Consider the following 19,764-nt stretch of genomic DNA (forward strand, 5'->3'; position numbering starts at 1 on the left):
CTCTTACCCTTTCACTGTACACCTTTGACAAATGCCTGCCTCAACCTTCCTTAATACCCCTCCCTTCCACTCCTAGGTACATTGTAGTTGTAACTATAACATTAACAGAAAGTGAGTGAAAAGAATAAAAGAGCACAACTACAAAATAAATCATGTCAAAAAATACAAGCATAGTCTGAGCAACAAAATCGCAAGCACCCACTCAACAGTACTCATGACGACCACACACAATACAGAGCACCAAGTTGATTCAAACCCAACGCTTCAAATTATCAATAATTCTTTTTTAAGAAAGAACAAACCTGGGCCACTTTAACGGAATTTTGAGTAGAACCACCAGCATGATATTCTACTTTGAACTTTTTCACAAGTTCTTCAAATCTGTTAAAAAAAAAAGGTGGAGAAAAGTTAAACTCTAATTTTTTTTTTTTTCTTTTCAGAAGAAGACATGAAGACTAGAAATAGATGATGTGTTATTTGAAAACAAGAAATTCAGATACATTAGCTGTTACACATGATGCAAGCTGGGGACTTGTATTTAAATTTTTTCTAAATTACAAAGCAAAGAGTGACATCAACTTGAAACCTTCACCTTAAAGTTGTGAGTGAACTAAACTGAAGTAAAACATTATCTGAAGCATAAGCTCGATTGCAGTGAACTGTTAGATTGATGAAATATATGCTTGAAGAAACATAACTGAAGACATTCAGATACTTAATTCCACCTCATTAAAGCTAGACACAGAATGTAAAATTAAGTGAGAAGATCGAGATCTGGTGTCTATTTCAAAATTAACTTGACCCAAACAACGGTGCTATGGTTTAAGTTTTCATATGAAATAGTAAATTTTGACAGGTGAAGAACTTTTATGAACATATCTACTAGTATGTGAGAAAATCTGGTAACAGAAAAGCCAAGTGTCTCCAGATGAGCTTTCAAATCCTTCAAGTCATACGACTATGAAAATATAGCATTCTCTGGTAACATTCAGTAGTATATTACTAGGTTTGAATGTTAAAACAAATATTTAAACTTTTAACAGAAATATCTACCCTCACATTTCAGATCAAACCTTAGGGTTAAGACCCAGATAGAGTTCTATAAGACACTCTTCCTTGTCTAGGATATATTTTGCATCTCTGATTATAGTACACCACAGCTTAAGAACCAGCCTTCTCTCTAGTCACAGGCTATAGAAAAGGGAAATAAAGTGTCACAGAAAAGGGAACTAGAAAGAGGGAGTTGTGGGGACTGCAGGGAGGCTATGCACAAATACTGCATCATGCCTTTAAGTTCTAAGCACACTTCAAAATGAACGGACTGAACAGCAGGATTAACAACCTCAGAAGATATTAAGACTCAGAAGGAAGTACTCCTGCAGGCAAGTTAAAATGTTTATTGTAAAATTTGTTTGCACATTTGAGGTTCAAAATGACCTTAAGGTCAACCCTAATTAATAGCACAGATTTGCCCTTAAGGTCTATTAAACTTTAGATGTTTACCTTTAACAAATGAAGCTTGCCCAGTTAGATGTATTTCAACATGTTTTACTGTATTCACCTTTAGCATCTTTTAAAACAGTGACACATCTTTATTTCAGACACAGTGAAAAATGAACACTGTCTGCCAATCTTACCCTTCCTCTCCCCCTCACAACACCAATCTCCTTACAGTATATGAAACAATGGATTTGGGGATAGATTTGTCAAATAATGACTTGTTTGTTTAAAAGGTCCTGATTTTCAATACCATGTTACTAATAAGAGCATTTTTATTTCTACAGTACTTTGCATTTAAAATGTTTGAATAATGAGCTACTCACCCTAGCAAACTACCGATGGGCAGACAATTAGAATGAACCAAGAACTAAATTACTACATATGCTTTTCACAGTTACCTACACTACTAATTATCCACCAATTTTATGTCAAGCAATTGAAACCTCAAATGATAGCAAGTAGCTCAAAGTGGGGGGAAAAAAAACCCCACAAAACAACAGGTCTTCTAACAACAGATTCTCAAGCAGACATACAAACCATCATGAACTAATTAAGTATTTTGGCAATATTTTTTCTTTAATTGACATTTTACCTTTTCAATCAATTTCAGTGTGTACTGCCCAAATCATATAGTTATTTTTGTATTCTTGTATATCTACAGCCATGTCAACTGGTATTTTAGCAGCTCTAAATCTAGATGAGTATGTATTTAAATACTTATCTTGTAGTTTGAATGAATAAAATAGGTGGTATCTGAATTTGGGGAAAAAAATTAGAAACAGCTTTAAAATACTATATTATGAAGATTTCAAGGTGACAGCTATGTAATCTAAGAAATAATCTGAACAAATTATTTTACAATTACTTAATAGAATAAGACAAACGGTGACTGTCTTTCACTACTTCAGATTGAACATTAAAAGACTTAACTCCTGTTCTTTGAATTAAGATAGTAAACTCAACACCTCTGAAGGTCTGTTGTATAAAACATAATGAGAGTTTGTACACATGCAAGAAAAGTAATTTTTGCTGGTCGTTTTCCATGACACATCAAAAGGACAATATAAATTGTGTTGTTTTAATCCACAAGAGCCTGATAACCAAGTTTTATCAAGAATGATGTCAAAATTAAGAATGCCAATAGCTTTTTATCTTAAGATGAACAGTTAGGTGGACATTTTTCAAAATGTCAGCAGATGGCACAGGCAGCATGGGAACACTGACTTTGTCACTGTCTGCTCTATGTCTGACCTGCAAAGAGAAGACTCTCATTCCAGCATGCCTCAAAAACATGGTGTTTGCTTTTATAAAACTCTCCATTTTAAGGAAGGAAGTTCAACCATAGAAACTGCTCTGAGCCCCAGGAATGCTAAACAGAGCTTCTGTGTGTGCTTCAGGACTAAGCTGTTATCACACTTAGGATAATTCAAGAAAATTAGAACCTTATGAGCAAGACTGAATAATATTTTTGTTCCACATTCTGCACTTGTTGGTCTCTCTGAGTATTTCTTAAGGCTGTGCTGTATCTGAGAACTGTGACCTTTCTCCTGACCTAGCAACATACCATTACCTTAAATAACAGAATAATAAATCCCACAATCAGCACCATATAGAGGGGCCCCTATTTTTGGTACCACAGATTTGTTCACCACATTACAGCATATTTTAACAAAAATAAGTTTGCATTTGTAGCAGCATATGTTTTCAGCTGTGATACTGCTGATCAGCTCTAGCACTGACCAAAGATATGTTAATGTTTTGCTCAATTATACTAAAGGCAAAAGCACTTCTGTCAGTTCCTTTTTTTCCCCTCCCCTTTTTTAAAAAGGGATTGACTCCTAATTGAACTTGATACAGAAAGGTGAGCCTTTTCAGTAGCTTCACTTTTGACAGAATTAATGGGTAGTAAAAAAAAAGTGTAAGAAGGTAATGGAATAAGCTATTTTATAAAAGAATACAAACAAGAATGAGAATAAAATTTTTTTACACTTTTTTAAAAAAAAAAAACAAAATACACCCCCTTACATTACAGGAGGCAGAGGCTTATTTTTAAAAGGCACAGATTCCTCTTATATATGCCATGCCATGCCATACCATTACCTCAAACTGGAAGCAGCTGTAAGAATTTCCTCCCAGTATCACTGCTGACAATTTCACTACCCTGTTTGTCACTCAAACCATTCATAATCTGATCATCACTATCCATCTTCTCTGTGTCCTTTTACCAAACTATGTTTAAACCTTACACTATTCCTTCATAGCACCTCTTAAAAAGCACAATTTCCAGTACTATACTGATAAATGCACTCATCTTAATATCCAATCCATGCATACAGCTGCAAAGATCATCTGGTTCAGCTATCCCTCTGAGTAGCTAGCCTCTCTCCATGCCCCTCTTCTAGCCCCTTCTCAGTCATTTCAAGCAGAACCCACTTCTCTACATTGTCAAGGCCCTGCAAAGTGTTATGGCACTGAACATACATACTATATCCTTCATTCAGTATATTCAGATTTACAACAGCCTCCAGGCACAAAGTGGTCAACAAAAATACCTTTTCTCTCACTAACCCATGATATCATCCAACATCTAGTTACTAGAATTTTCTGTGAATATTAGCAAATCTACCTTAAATCTTCTTTCAAACTGTCTTTCACCATGTCTAAACAAAGTCATCAGTAAGGCTGTGTGATTTCCCGAGGCTATTCTCCAGCCTAATGACTGGCAATCCTCTCCTGGATCAATACCCATCTCTCATAACTCATTTTATACACAAAATCTGAAGCTTTTTGGAGCTGGAACTATCTTCTTGTTCTATGTTACACAGCAACAAATACAGTCACGTTTGTCTCACCATGGTTTCAAACCCAAACTGACAATAAAAATAAGCACATAAAACATTACCTACAACTGAAGGCAGACAACATAAGGCAATGGAGCTACAGTAAGGAAAATTAAAGCAATTCAAGTAATGCTGTTAAGTTTTTGGACACAATTTATATTAAACTACAAGAAACTCTTTTTGAAGAGTAAAACGGCCATAGAATACCAACATTTAACTGTCTTTATACAGAGACAGCACCAGGAAAAAACACTTCTGATGATATGTCAGAACATACTTACCAGCAAGAAGTAGAGAAAAGTAATCCTTGTTTTTCAGCAGGGTGTATTGCCCTGGACATCTTTTGATATATCTGCTTATTACCTAAGATGTACTCAAAAGCATATATCAGCATGGAGCTACATGCTAAAAAAAAAAAAAAAATCAGCTACCAGAAACTGCTAGAGAGAAGAAAAAAATAATTTTTGCCCTTTTTGCTTTTGTACGCCAGATAATGACAGCCTTAACCTAAGACAAAAATCTGGTTATTTTATCTAACAATAATATATTTCCAGTGGATTGTACATTTTTGTTTGGTGTTATAAAAACCTTCAAATACACCTAGATGGAAACGTCTTAAATAATCAATAAAAGGTTGCAAGTTACACATAAATCTGTAACTTCTTTTTCTTTGGAGGTAAATTGGGGCTGTGCAGGCAGCCTTTGTTGATACCTCTAGAGAGGAAGGCAGACTAGGATTTGGTATGTTTTCAAGCTACTGGATGAATTTTAATTAGATTCTAATTAAAAATCATAATTAATGGTGATTCTGACACCTTTCCCAGATATTTATTTTTAGTTGCAAGAAGTAGTCATATTAAGACATGGCAATAGCTTAGATGTTCAGCTCTGAGAAGAACCAGACTAATACACTGACAGTTAGATGTTTGATCCTTTTAATTACATTTTTTAAAATCTACTTAAATCTTCAAATTAAGTAACCTGTGTCAGAATGTCTATGAAATCACTCCATAAATTAAAGAAAAAATTGTGAGAGTGAACATATTATACAACCTGTTTTAATAATACTAAAATCTCAGTAAAACTACAAAAAAGTACCAAGTATTATTTCCATTTTTTAAGAAAACCCTCAAGGAATAAATCAACACAACTAAATAATGCCAAACCCGCATCCTAGTTGTTTTGCGGGGCATGGCAGAAGTAGTTATGCATACATCTGGACAAGCCTGTCATCTGTCACATTCTCAGTTTCATCACAGCCTGGGCCAATGCCAGAACAATGCAGGCAGCCACACCACCAGGCAGATGGGGGCACACGTTGTAGAAAGACAGCCTTCCCTGGTCAGTGTTAGCAGGCAAGCTGAAGCCCTCATAATTTGATCCTAAGTAAAATCTAATTCAGATTTTAGGAAAAGGTCTAGTCTTGAGAACCAAACATTATAATTAAATCACAATGTATTATTTTTAAACAGAAGTAAAAGGCAGAATACTTCAGGACAAGTGATGTGGGTAAAAAGAAAAGTAATTCATAATCTTAACTCTAAAGAGTGTACCCAATTTCTCTATCTAAATTTTACAACTCAGTGTTCAAAGTTCAAACCCTAGAAAGGATAGTTATATGAACCATTTCATCCTTAGTCGTTAACATATAACTAATTAAGATTGAGATGCAGATATAATTGGTTGTTCTTACTTAAAATTGGACCAGAAAGAGAAAAAATATTGCCTTTTAGAAATGAGGTACAATCACAGAGGTACATGAGAAAACTTTATAACAGCTGCTTGGCAATGACTGACTTTACCCAGAGCTAGTTCTTCTCCTTATTAGCTTGGCATAGAATTAAAGAGCTTGGGAATGGGTAGGGGAGTAGAGGGGAAGAATGAAACATGCTAAAAAGGAAGTATTGGAGACAGGTTAGCACCATGGAATACAATACAACAGAAAGTTAAATGTGTTAGGAATATGATTGCTACAATTGAATCTAGCAGATTATCGTATTTTTCTCCTTTATTTACTAAAGTTCAGAAAACAGTGACTTCATGGAACTATACTGTTGCAACCTAGAATTTCACATAAAGTATTTTCCTAATCACCTCATCAAAACAAACAGCAAATGAAAAAAAAAACAAAACAAAACAGTAATTTCAACCAGGTTAGGATTATGAGTACCAAATGTTAATATATGAAACATGAAAAAAAAAATGCATAGGCAAATTGCAAGATTCATAGCTTTGAAATATTTTACCACAAATGTTAGCGGGGTTGAAAAAAATGCACTTAAATGTCAGTTTGATAAAAGCCAAAAGAACATTTTCCACATGTGTTTGCATTTAGGCATATTGAAACAAGATGGAAAAAGTAACAGTCATTCAAATGTAAGGTTAAAACATCAGCTCTTAAGGATCATGATTTAAAGTCATTTCTCAAAGTAAATTTTTTTTTTCTTTTCTCAGCGAAGAGTCAGGCAAATTTATGCAAGTGTTTCCCCCCTTATTCCAGAAAACCCCCCTTATTCCATATTATCCAGATATCTTCGTCCTGTACATTATCTCAAAAATGTACATGATTATACTTAGAAGCATCAGCCACCACAAGGTAAGTTTTTCTGTTGATATTCTGAATGCTGTAGGAAAATGAAAAGAAGAACTATACCACTAGATTATTAAAAGATTACATTTCTGATTCTATCACTAAACACTACATATATATACACACATTTTATATACACAGAGTACCTTCACGAACCTTAAAATATGTGTATTATATGATTGCTATAGTATAGGTCAAGAAGACTAAAATTTCTCTCCCTCTATTAAATTTCTAATAAAAACATTTTTAAAAATAAGTTTCATCTAGGATAGATAATCAGAAACACTATTAAAGAATTTTCCTCAGTTCAGTAACTCACTACAAGTTTATGCTTTCCTCCCACTGTCTTTTTGGAAGATGTTCAAAAAGATCAGCCAAGACTCAAAAACTTTGCAGATACATCTAGGGATTTGCACCATAGTATTTGTTGCAAAACTCTGTAGCCAGAAATAGCTCCCTGCCCTTATGCATAGCCAATAAGGATCAAAAGAGATTGCAGGCAGGGAAAAGTATGTAGCATTTACCTTCTTCATCCTTGGATGTGCCAAAGTATGTTCTGGAGCACTAAGGAACAAGGTCATTTCCTTTGTTATTTCTCAGCAGTATTACAAAAACATTTACACTTGCTCCTGATGTTCCCAGTATACATTTGGCAGCTTGTATATAAGAATACAACTTCCAAAAAAACCTGTGTCATTTTCTGTTTGCTTCTCCTAAGTAGCATGGGAAAAATACATGCTTTCTGAGACCTACCAGTAAATTTTACATCCAAATTTCCTTGCTAGCTAACCAATGAAAGGGCAACTTGTTTGTCATATTAGAAAATAGTGTACTACTTAATCCTTTTAACATCAATAACTTTGTCTATCCTAGAACAAAAATGCAGGAACACAAGTAACACTGACTGGTTTTGAAAATAAGACTAGATTTACAAAATTAAAAGCAAATTAGAGATCATAATCCTAATTATGCAACAATCATGTAAGACTGCAATAGATGCTTCCCACCTGGCACAGTAGAGACCAGGTGTTAACTGTCAATAAACCTTTAGTGAATGCTAATTGAAACTGCTGTTTCACAAGCATCAACTTACTACAGCTCACATCAAAGTGAAAATTTAACTTAATAGAATATTTGCCAAGAATATTTTAATATTAGAAGTATTCAGTCATCAAGAGTTCCTAAACCTTATCTTTGCTACAATTTAAATTATCTAAAGCTGTAGTACTTACTAATCATATTAAGCTGCCCGTAAAGAGCTGACAAAAAACCAACCAACGAAAAAAAAAACCCATATGCACACTCACACCTGGCAGAGAGAAATATTTTACTATAGTAACCTTACAATTTGTACTTTTACCTATAAATACATCAAAACAGTGAAACAGCAAAAAATAAATTAATCAAGTTGCAAAGTTTGGGTTCCGATTCAGAGTCGATAAAGTATTAGTAAGTTTTGCAGAGCTATTCCAAAACCAAATCATAAACTGATTGTTTCCATATATCACTCAGATTAAGCAGTATTTTATCTGAGTAATATTCTCTATTAACATGAAGTCCAAAACAATGGTGACAGTTATTAACCACAAACTAAATAAATTTTTTTTCTTTACAGTAATAAAAATGGTTCATGTCAATTCAGCTACACTGCTAAAACACCTATTTTTCTTCACCCCTTGTGCTATTTTAAATTCTTTTAAGTCAGTAACCAGCCAGTAAATTTAAACCAAGAAAACATTAAAAATACATCAGGATATTTAAGTAGACCAAGAAGACAGTATATGTCCACTCTAAGCTCCTATTAACACACTGTGAACTATAATAATTTTCCTCATGAATGGAGAATGAGCACAGAAAACCCTGCTTTGAGCACAACCAACAGTAAATACCAAGTAAGATTTCTATTTTAGCTCTCTTTAACCTCCCTGTTTCTCAATACAGCTTTGTTTTGAATATCCCTTAAGATACTCACCTACTGACAGTGGGTAACAACATGAATTTCTGTAGCTCAAAAACACAGGCAATATTTATTTACAGAAGCACATACACATACTCCCAAATACATTTCTTTATTGTAAGTTTTTTGTAAGTACGTAATCACGCGTCCACATATTTATTTTCATTAGGTGGCACTGGAAACTACAGAAGGAATCAACTGTTTATTATCAACATCTTAGGATACTCAGGGGAAAAAAAAAAAAAAAAAAGGATTTAAGAAAGAAGGAACCAAAACCGTTCAGAAGGGATAACATGGAAATACATTGCTTTCACTTCCATAAAAGACAAAAATCTGACTCTCCTAGAAGAAGGACAACTTACACTGGTGGGATGATATCCAAGGACTGGATACATAGAATAGACTGCTACCTGCAAAGATGCATAGTTTGCCTACCAGGGAGACAATTACAGGTCAACCTATAGAGTGAGCGTAGTGTGCTCAAATGAGCTATAAACAAATGAGACTGGGATCTGGAAGCAGCCTAGGCACAACAGCCTGATGTTTAGGAAAAGTTAATTCTTTCTGCTAAAACACAGCATAAGTTTTCCCATGCAAATTTCCACGCGATTGCAGTTAAATTGATTCTTATACTTACATCAGCTTATTTATGTTTCTCAAGTGTTTGGACCACAACACTATCATCTGCAATGTAGATATATGCCAAATTTCTAAAATGTAAAATATTAATCTTGACTAACCCAGTCTAAGCCCTGTGGGTTATCTAGGAGCTGCACACTCTGGTAATATCAAAAACATTAAACTTGACTGGTTTAAACCATTTTGTACCACGACCACAGCAATATGAGAAGATGGGTTAAAACAGTATAGGTTGAAAGGTCAACAGGTGCTAATAATGCAAAAATATTTATCTGAATGAGGCAAGATAAAATGTTCTCTTTTATCTCGATATTCTATTGATAATTGAAAAAAGCAAACCCAAATGGCTAAATAATCAATGGAGAGTAAAAATTATTAGCTCTAAAGAAAACATCCTCTTGCCACCAAAACAGAAAGGCCTCTTCAGACTTGTGATATGCTTTGCAAGAGAAAGATGTGTAAACAAAAGAAGGTAAACATACATATTGTAAGTGGCATTAGAAGTAGCAGAGGTGACAAAAAGACTTGACACTGATGCTATTCTTTAAATCATTTACTTTATAGAATAGAGTTTGGGGGTCTTTCTTCCCGTCTTTCATACAGTTCTCCCTAAATCTTTGCAAAGGTTTTTTATAAATGAATTGTTTGCACTACCGAATTCTGGAATTTCAATAATACAAAAATGAAGCAACCAGATTAACAACTTTGATTAATTACTCTTACATTAAGGTTTTTACTTGAGCGGTGATATTTTCAGCTGCAAAACAAAGCCTCCTGCATTGTATCAGCACAAAACCTTCAAACCTTGAGGGAAGAGGTCAGAGGAGAGACTATGAATTATGCACAGAAATTAAAAAAAAAAAAAATTAAAATACAGTCTTCAGTAGGGACCAAAATAAAGATGCTGGATAATCCTTAAAAATAATAAACTGAATGTTGATGAATTTGGGATTCTCTCAAGGACACAAGCCTTATATATGGCTTATCTAGTTAGGAATCTTTGCAGAAGATTCCTAGAACTCGATAAGATATTCAGATTCCAGAAAGTGAACCATGTTCTGAATTAGGAAGCAACTATGTTATTCTTCTTTACTTGTAAAAGGTGACTATCTTCAATTAACCTTCTTTCTCAAAAATGTTTCACTATTATACCATTACTAAGCTCTTAATCAGTCTTCCAGGTTTTAAGATTTTAATATACATCATAATACAATAATAATAACAGTGAGTGCATGCTTATTCTTACAGGGAGACGATAAGTCTCCATTTCACCAAATTTTCTAGTTGAAGCTTTAGTTACTTGACAGAATATCTCCTGCAGAGATTAGCCTATTATTATTTGCTACAGACCCTCTCTGAAAGCAAAAAGCCCATTTTCTCCAGATGACTCATTAACAAGCACGACAGAATGAAGTGTTCCAGCCTGAAATGCCAACAGCTAAAAATAACTCATCCCACAGCCTATGACAATTCAGTCCGTCTCTTCACTCCATAGGCACAATCTCAGAAGGTCACCTTTTGGAGAAAAAAAATAGTATATGCCATGAATGGGGGAGGGGAGGGGAACACCCCAAGATCACAAGTTACAGAAAAGCTGCAAGGGAATACTACTTCATAAATCATTTCAAAAAGCAATGTTCGAAGCAACACTAAAAGGCTGATTCCACAACAGAACAACAATACATGGATTGAAAGGAAAAATCCAAACATTTGACCCAAATATGACAACACTGAGAGACCCCCCTCTGATAAACCAGTCATTTTGACTTCCCTTGTCTGTGTACAGCCTGCCACTACAACACTAACAAGACATGTTCAGTGATACCCTGCGTCAGTCTTCATGCTATTATTAAGAACCTTATGGTCAGCTGTTAAATTTCACAGAATCACACCAGCTCTTTTGCTGAACAGTACTTCTAAAAAGCAGCATTTTCTCACAGGAGTTGCACACAAAGGAATTTATCTCCTCTCCCAGGAAGGCTGGAATAAAGGAGGAAGAAACTTACTTACCCTCAGCCTTGCAAAAACTAGGGAAGAAAAAAAAAAAAAAAGGAAGAATCTGTCTTTATGAAACACAGAAATACATCATTGACTGGGAAATCATAGAATCGTAGAATAATTTGGGTTGGTAGATTAGGTTGCTCAGAGCCCCGTCCAGCCTGACCTTGAATGTTTCCAGGGATGGGCCATCTACCACCTCTCTGGACAACCTGTTCCAGCGTTTCATCACCTGCATCGTCAAAAATTTCTTCCTTATATCTAGTCTGTATCTACCCTCTTTTAGTTTAAAACCATTGCCCTTTGTCCTATTGCAACAGGCCCTCCTAAAAAGTTTGTCCCCACCTTTCTTGTAAGCCCCCCTTATACACAGGGTGAAGGTGCCTGAAGGTAATGGAGGATCAAAAATGTAAATATCAGTCAGCAGTGTAACTCCATTGCAGCAGCTAGGGGACTCGTGGGAGGAGGAGGGCATATATTTTTCTAGAATATAGTAGTAAAGATGACAAATGTTAGATGCAAGGAAAATGTACTCTTTTCTACTCAATAGTAATGAAGGCCCAACTGTCAAGTCCAATTTTGGTAGCCTACTTTGAGATGAAAAGCAGTCTAGAGAATTACTTGGAAGGCAAGTAGAGTAAGAGGTATTGAAACATGATGTATAAGAAAAGATTGAAGAAATTGAGTTTAGTCAAGAAAAGAAATGTCTAGAAACAAGATGGACAGTTGAATAATGACTCTTACAAAGAAATCAAACAACATTTCTTCATATCCCTTGCAGGCAAGAAGAAATGAGCTTAACTAAGACCTAGACTATATATTACAGAAAGCTAACCACATGTAGTGAGACACGCTACACAGAGGGGGGAAAGTCTCCTTCACTAATATTTTGAGAACAGTTAGGCAAACTTTTAGATATTCCAGCTACATATGTTTAGCTTGCTGCTATACAATGGATTTGAGGCTCATACCAGCCCTCTGTGTCTATAATTAAAAGTGCAGAAGAAAACTGAATTACATTTTCTAAGTTTTCTTATTTCTAGGTTGAACAATCCTTTAATCTTCTACGCATAACACAAAAGCTCCCACAGGAGAGAAACTGACATACAAGGAGATTGCAAAGGAGCTCACCACACACTTTTTGAAGAAAATAAAAGTCAACAACTCATTTCGTTTCAAACATAATCTTTCACATTAAGGTCACAGAAGATAAAGAATACCCAGCTATTCAAGAAATCAGGCAAGTGTAATTAAGTTCCATGGAAACCCAAAGCAATCACAACCACTTCACCAAGTGGTAGAAACATTTCTTTAACTTTCCCTTTCACAAATAAAGAACAACATTACAAAAATAATAATAATAAAAAAACCTCAAAACTGTACCTAAATCTCCTGTTGGGGAGAGGGGAAAAAGGAAAACACATGTAAGAATACAACCCTCCCCGCCCACAAAACAACAACTAAAAAACCACCACTACACACATCTTTTTGTAGTATCTGTAGACATTCCAGTATTAAGCATGATGAGAATGATGCAAGAGCCCACAAAGACTAGAAAAATAGCTCAAAGAACAATTTTGAATACCAAGACAAGACCAGAATGAGAGAGTTTCCATGGGCAAATCTGAATGTCCTGAGGTTGATATGAGAGACTAATTTTAGAAAGTGTATTTTTTTAAGGGGACATCAAGACTGAGTGGTGTACAGGTGTGAATGAAGTAAAAGTAGTCCTAAAACAGTAAAGGACCCTGACATGAATACTACTGCTCATGTGTAAGATCAGCCAGGTTGAAAAATCTCAATGTTATGATTGTTCTCTGTTCCTCCTAATGAAAACGGAGGCCATCATCATGCCAGAGTGGGAAATCAACAGTATGAACACCGTAAGCAGCTTTGGTCCTCATCATCTTGAATGGGAAACAGCGAGAGACTGAAACATGTACAGAGAAGAGCAACAGGCATAATCAAATTAATAGAAATACTTTCACATTAATGAAGACAACCAGGACATGGTCTAGAAGAGTTAGCTATGGCGAGAAACAATCAAGATCTATAAATTCATCAGTGGAATAGGTTGTGATTATTCACATCATCTCATAATACAAGAGATAAAGGGCATAAATGAACCAAGCTAGTGACAGGTTCCAAAGATGGAAAAGAATATACTCCTACAAGATGTACAGTGAAGCTATGGCACTCTTTCCTTAGCAGACCATGAATGTCAGAAGCATACTGGATTCAAGAAATGGCTGGATAAATGAATGGACAAAATATCTAGTAAAATTTATTTGTTAAGACAGACAACTGCCCCTTGTCCCCCCAATTCAATTTCAAAAACTGTCTAAATATTATTTCTTGGAAGCTGGGAGAATATTCAATACAAATACAGAAATTCAGTCATGCTTGCTATTTTTCACAGTCCTTCCCTCCTGTCTCAAATACTAGTAATTGAGCCTTTGAACTGACTAGATGTGACCATAACTATGTTCTTACATAATACCAAGCAGAAGTACATGAGACATTTCAGCTGGTTTAAGTAGCCTTTGTCACCATGACACACTGCTTTGTTATTGCAAAGACGTGGGCAGAGTATTACATTTATGTTAGTGTGGCTGAATGACTTGCAAAAAAAACCCCAAAAAACAAACAAACAAAACAAAAAAAACCAACCCCCCAAAAAACAAACAAACAAAAAAACCCCCAAAACCAACCAACCAAACAAAAAAAAACGTTTGGCCCTTATGCCAAAGCCTGGCCAGTGATGTTCGCCACATTACAGCAATGCCACCCAATTCAAACACACTTCAAGTATATTTTCTGTAGCGCATGTAATCTTGTGGGATGATCCAGAGACCACTACTGAGTGGAGAACTTAAAGAAAGTGTCTCTACCTGACAGAAGATGGTGGGTGACTCCCCTGTAAGTTTGAATATGCCACTCTGCAGAGGAATACCTCTGCAAAAGCTTGACTTTGTTCACAGACAAAGCCTATCTTTTTCTAGCAGGAGCTCCTGACTTAGTCTCACCATAGGAAGAAAGTCTCAAATTTTGTAAAATTATCTCCCTCTCCAACATTTACTCACTAATTATACTGCAAAAATAGTAAAAGTATAAAAAAAGGCCTCCCTCCAAATCCTGTCTGAGATTAGAGAAGACAAAAAAAAAAAGGAGGTTGGAAACATATTCATACTGACTCTCTCTAGCTAAGAATGACTAGTGGTAGTGAGAAAATTAAACTTTATAAATGAAACATGCCTGAAAGTTTTCTGTTATAGAGCTGTTATTTGTACCAAGACCATACAGAAGTCAGTAGGAATGGAAACGCATCTGATCCAAGAACAAGTTGAACTGAAGCAACTTGCAACATTTTCTCTTTTTGTATGCCATGTAATTCTCTGAGTACAAAATTTCGACCAAGGTGGATTAAGACCAACAATTAAACCAATTTTATATCTTTTATTTCAATCCCTAAAGATTTAGGCTTTTAAAAAATATGTTCCAAATACATTATTATAAAAGTCACAGTGAAATAATAAATCCAAAATTAGAGTTTTCAATTTTAATAAATAGTTTGATATCATGGTGAATTCTAATTTGTTTGCTCAAACAGGGTCTTTCCCTAGTGGGTAGGAACAAAGTAGCTTTGAATTACAAACAATGCCCTGCAGTCAGTAAAACTCATGAGGTATTAATTTACAGTTTCATCTGTGATCAGTTAAACTGTACGTGAAATCTTAAACATCCTTTTAAAAAAACCACCGCAAATAGCTCAATAAGATATTTTTTCAACAGTGCTTTAACAAAAACCATACAATATTAACTACTATTGTCAAAACAGATCCAAATGCAAGTTGTGTTTAAAGCCTGCATACTAGTAACCAAACAATACTGAGATGTTATCCTTTAATATCTAAGGAGCCGATACAGAAGTAATAAATATGGTCTCCAAAACCACTTCTGCTTTTTGACTCATACAAGAACAATATTAAAAACAAAAGTAATAATAAAAACAAAAAAACAAGTACCAGGAAAAAAATTATATATGTGTACGCATCTATAAAATATATCACATATAGCAAAATAAATCCAGGTTTTTGCTATAATGTATATATCTATCTATATATAACAACAGATGGCAGTTTAACCAGTCTAGAATAAGAGTATTGTCAGCTTACACTCTTATGTCCCCGATCTCTTCTTCCTCTGGTTTAAAAGTGATTATGTTGCGGCTTTGTGCCATGCTTGAAGGCACAACTATATTTGCAGAACTTGCTTTTGAGGGAGACAATTTAGCAGTGCTATGTAATTGAGGTCAATTGTGAATACTGGAAACATCTGGAACATTTATACTCTTCTAAAAATATATTTATATTGCTAATATGCATTTATTTCTAAAAAGTAACTTTTCATAACTGTTGAATTAACTTTCCATAATTGTTGAAGACTGTGTCCATTTTACAAAACTTTGTCTTTAACAAAGACTTTTATTAATAGGTTCTCATTCATTATAGAGGGAAATTATAAAGTTAAGCTTGAAATAGAAGTCCATTATGAACAATGTACATTAATATAAAATACTTGAAAACATAAAGAAACTTTTGCAGCAGTCTCAGAAGTAGCTAACATTCTTCACACATTTAGAAATACTTGTTTTGAAAATACAAGACTTTAAGCCATCAGTCACAAAGGTGATTTAAAACTAAGTTTTCACAAAAGTTTTTACTTCCCACTAGAATTAGGGACATAAGTACATACACTTTTTACTGCATAAACATAGATGGTAGGAAGTTAGCATAGATCATTACTTAACTATTGCCTTTATATCACACAAATCTAAACTCCTACTGTGGAAGTGACATTATCACTTGTTACTTTTCAATGACTTGCAATGAGAGCTACTAGAATGCTACACAGAATATTCTCATGCACAGTGGAACATACCTAAGAGCGTCAGTAAATTATGGATGTGTGCATGCTTTTTTTTAAAAAATGAACTTCTGAAACAACTAGTTATATACTGTGAACATAATTATACCATTATCACCTCATTAATAATTTGATTTTCATTCATGAGGTTTTTTCTCCACTTTTAACTGCTCTCCTTTACTAATTAGTAGCAGAGTTGAAGTCATTCATTAAAATATAATATATAATGTGTATTTTGAGATAACAGGTAACATTACATAATTATTAGATGTCTCACAATTCAAATTACATATATATAACTACAATTAAAAAAAAGGAAAAAAAATGAACTGTCAACACATTTCAGTTAATTTCTATTTCCTGAATTTAAGACTGTGGATTTCTCAGTTGACTGATCTATTCTAATGCGGAAAAAGTTGAACTTTAAGCAAAACTGCTACAGTTTCAAATTACAACAAAATGCAAAATGGGTTTATACCCAAAAGAGAGCTATACAAAACATATGAAACTGTATTAATGATGCACAAAATCCTTATGTTAAAATCACTCAAGTTCCAAGTCAAACACTTTAAAGTTAGGAAAAGCTGGAAATAAGACTTTGGCTCATTCTTGTGTGTGCTGCTTTCTATTTCACCTCCCTATTCAGCTTGTGGCCCTACACCTTCTGTATACACCACTTAAGAAGATAGAATTATTGGCTTTCTCAGCAGGATTTTGCGACATAAATTTCTACAGTGAAGCACTTACATTCAAGTATAAACAAATGTATTTTCATAGCATCCCAGCGAGATTAAAGGTATAATTATCCTTTTTCTGTTGGAGCAAAGGTAAAAATGTATGCTAATTTTGAGTGCTCAACTTGTTATGCTTAGGACCCATTTTATTCTGTAACCACGTTTATCTAGTACATAATATGTTTGAAGTATATCTTCCATTCATCTACTTACAGTCATATGTACTCAGCACATTAAGATCACAAGTCAAACACTTGGGGGGGGGGGCAGGGAATCACCTGTGAAAGTCAGAAAACTTACACAGAAGACTAGAATACAATCTTCCAGGAGATTATTAAATTCTGCTGGAAAGGAACCCTGTCTTTCCTTTCCACTATGTCTCTTCTCATTCATCTTCACATATCCCATCTTCCACAGCATAGGACACTCTATAGACAAGGGCATCTTTTCATTACACAATCACATTCTTTTCATATTGTGCTATGAACAGTTGTACGTAAAAAATAGTGTATGATCATATTGCCAAAGACCCCTTGCACAGAGATGCACACGTTATCAAGACTGAAGAATTTAAGACAATCACACAGCTAATAGTTACTGTCACCTTAGTGGAGGTGGCAATAACTGCTTGTATAAATGTTGTTGGTTAGTTTTAACGTAAAACAAGGCAGATTATTTTAAATTACTTTCAGAGATAATGATTAGGCACAGCCACACTAAAAATACTCCCAAAAGTGAACTCCTATGTTTCACGAACAATCATCACATTGTTATTGGAACTGATGTTTGACTGCACATTTGTTAGCTTAACTTGTAGAAAGGACAATATTTCCCCAAAACGTAAATACAAGGTATCACTGGACAAAGATAAATCCTGATGACATAAAATGAAATATACAATATCCAGAGAAGTTTCAAAGACCTTTTTTTCCTCCACAGTTCAGTTTCAGATCCTGTAACAGACAAGTCAAACTTGGCTGGCAAAGGTTATTAAGCTATATCAAGCCTTTACAAATTAAAGAGTTCTAAAAGGCTACCTTGCAAATCTCCTAGAAAAGCGAACTGAAGCTGCTGTTCATCTTCTGAACACATTATTTTTTTAATATGCTTTGTAGGTTTAGGACAGAAATGTGACAGCAATGGCAAAGACAGACAATCATCAATGCATCACATTCAAGCCTCAAATTAAGATTCTGGAAAACAAATAAGTATATTTTCCAAAGCCTTTATCGTAAGCCATCTAGATTTAAGAATTTTTAAATACACATTTTATCAGAAGGGATCTTAAATATGGACAGACCAAGAGCATATATAACAAAAGAAATAAATCCTGGTCATGGGTTTTTTGTACCTGAACAGGCAGAAAAACAAAAAGTTCTTTTCAGTTCCCTTTGTTTGCAAAGATGCATGTTATCCAGAACAGCAGGACTGAGGATAGTGACCATTATCCATGTTTTCTCCTATTCCTGTTTTCCAATAATGGTTTCCAAAATTTTTTTCCCCAACCTAACTGTCCTCCTGCATTTTCTCTGGCAGATATCTGAAAACTTATCATACTTTCCTCTGAGTAAAAAAATTTAAATTCATTTATTATTCAAGTTAGGTTTTGCCTACTATCTTATCTTATGAAATACCTATTGAAGTCCCTTATTCCCCTTCAACCCTTTCTTAGTTAAACTAAACTACTTGTGAGAGGAACAGGGGTTTTGAAGTGACCTCATCTGCAGACCTTGTCTCCTTTTGTTTGCTGGGCTGTTTCTTTTCTAAGAATTTTCTCTTTGTCTGGTTAATGTCTTTATTTGTGAGCACTTTTGGAAACCATATTAGCTTTGTGTGACATCTGTATTTTTCGAGTGAACTCCACCCTGCAACTCACAAACTTTTAGAGAGTCTCCAGGTGGCAGATTTCAGTCATTCCTAGGCCATGCAAAGGGAAAGGGAAAACACAGCATGTAAGACAGCCTTCTTGCCCGTGTGGCTACCTATGTAAGAGCCCATCAAAACAGCAGTCACACTGGTAAGAGCAGCAGGTAAGTTAAACTTCTACAAAGAGTTACATATAGGTAAAGCTTTTAGAAGTCTGAACAGAACGACATCTGCTTGGCCACTAGCTTTTACTATTCTACCACCAAGGGCATTGCAACTTGTGGCAAATTTAATTTACAACTAATCATTTAAATAACAAGTGAGACAATTGCCTATATTAGGTAATTAGCTAGAGCATTCAGAACAAACACCATGATCTGCTTAAGTGTATTATATTATCAGTGGTTTCAGCTCACACCAATAATCTGCTCACAAAGAAAGAACTAGTTTTAGTTACACTTCCCTAAGGAAAAATGAAATCTTTTGTAACACATTATTGATAAGAAAGTACGTACGCTGTTTAGCCTCATGACTTCTTTATTTCTGCCTATTTGAATGCACCAATTTTTTGGTTAATACAGTAAATCTGTTGTATGAAATCTGAACCTGATTAATGATGCTCTGTATCAAGCTAAGTAGAATTAAATTAGTGTATAATTGATTAGTGTGTAATTGGAGCAGAGCTGTAGATTTACCAACTTTAATTAGGATGGC

At 34.7% G+C, this 19,764-nt stretch overlaps 1 protein-coding gene across 2 annotated transcripts in view; it reads right to left on the reverse strand.

The window, feature by feature from the left end:
• Positions 1–19,764, reverse strand: part of ADK (adenosine kinase) — a 298,584-nt gene that overhangs the window by 216,787 nt on the left and 62,033 nt on the right. For both annotated transcript variants that reach the window (XM_069796300.1, XM_069796301.1), the window contains exon 4: positions 303–381. In XM_069796300.1, the coding sequence (XP_069652401.1) occupies positions 303–381 (79 nt within the window). The remainder of the gene's footprint in view (positions 1–302; positions 382–19,764) is intronic.

The sequence above is a fragment of the Haliaeetus albicilla genome, chromosome 11 (assembly GCF_947461875.1).
Source record: "Haliaeetus albicilla chromosome 11, bHalAlb1.1, whole genome shotgun sequence".
NCBI lineage: Eukaryota > Metazoa > Chordata > Aves > Accipitriformes > Accipitridae > Haliaeetus > Haliaeetus albicilla.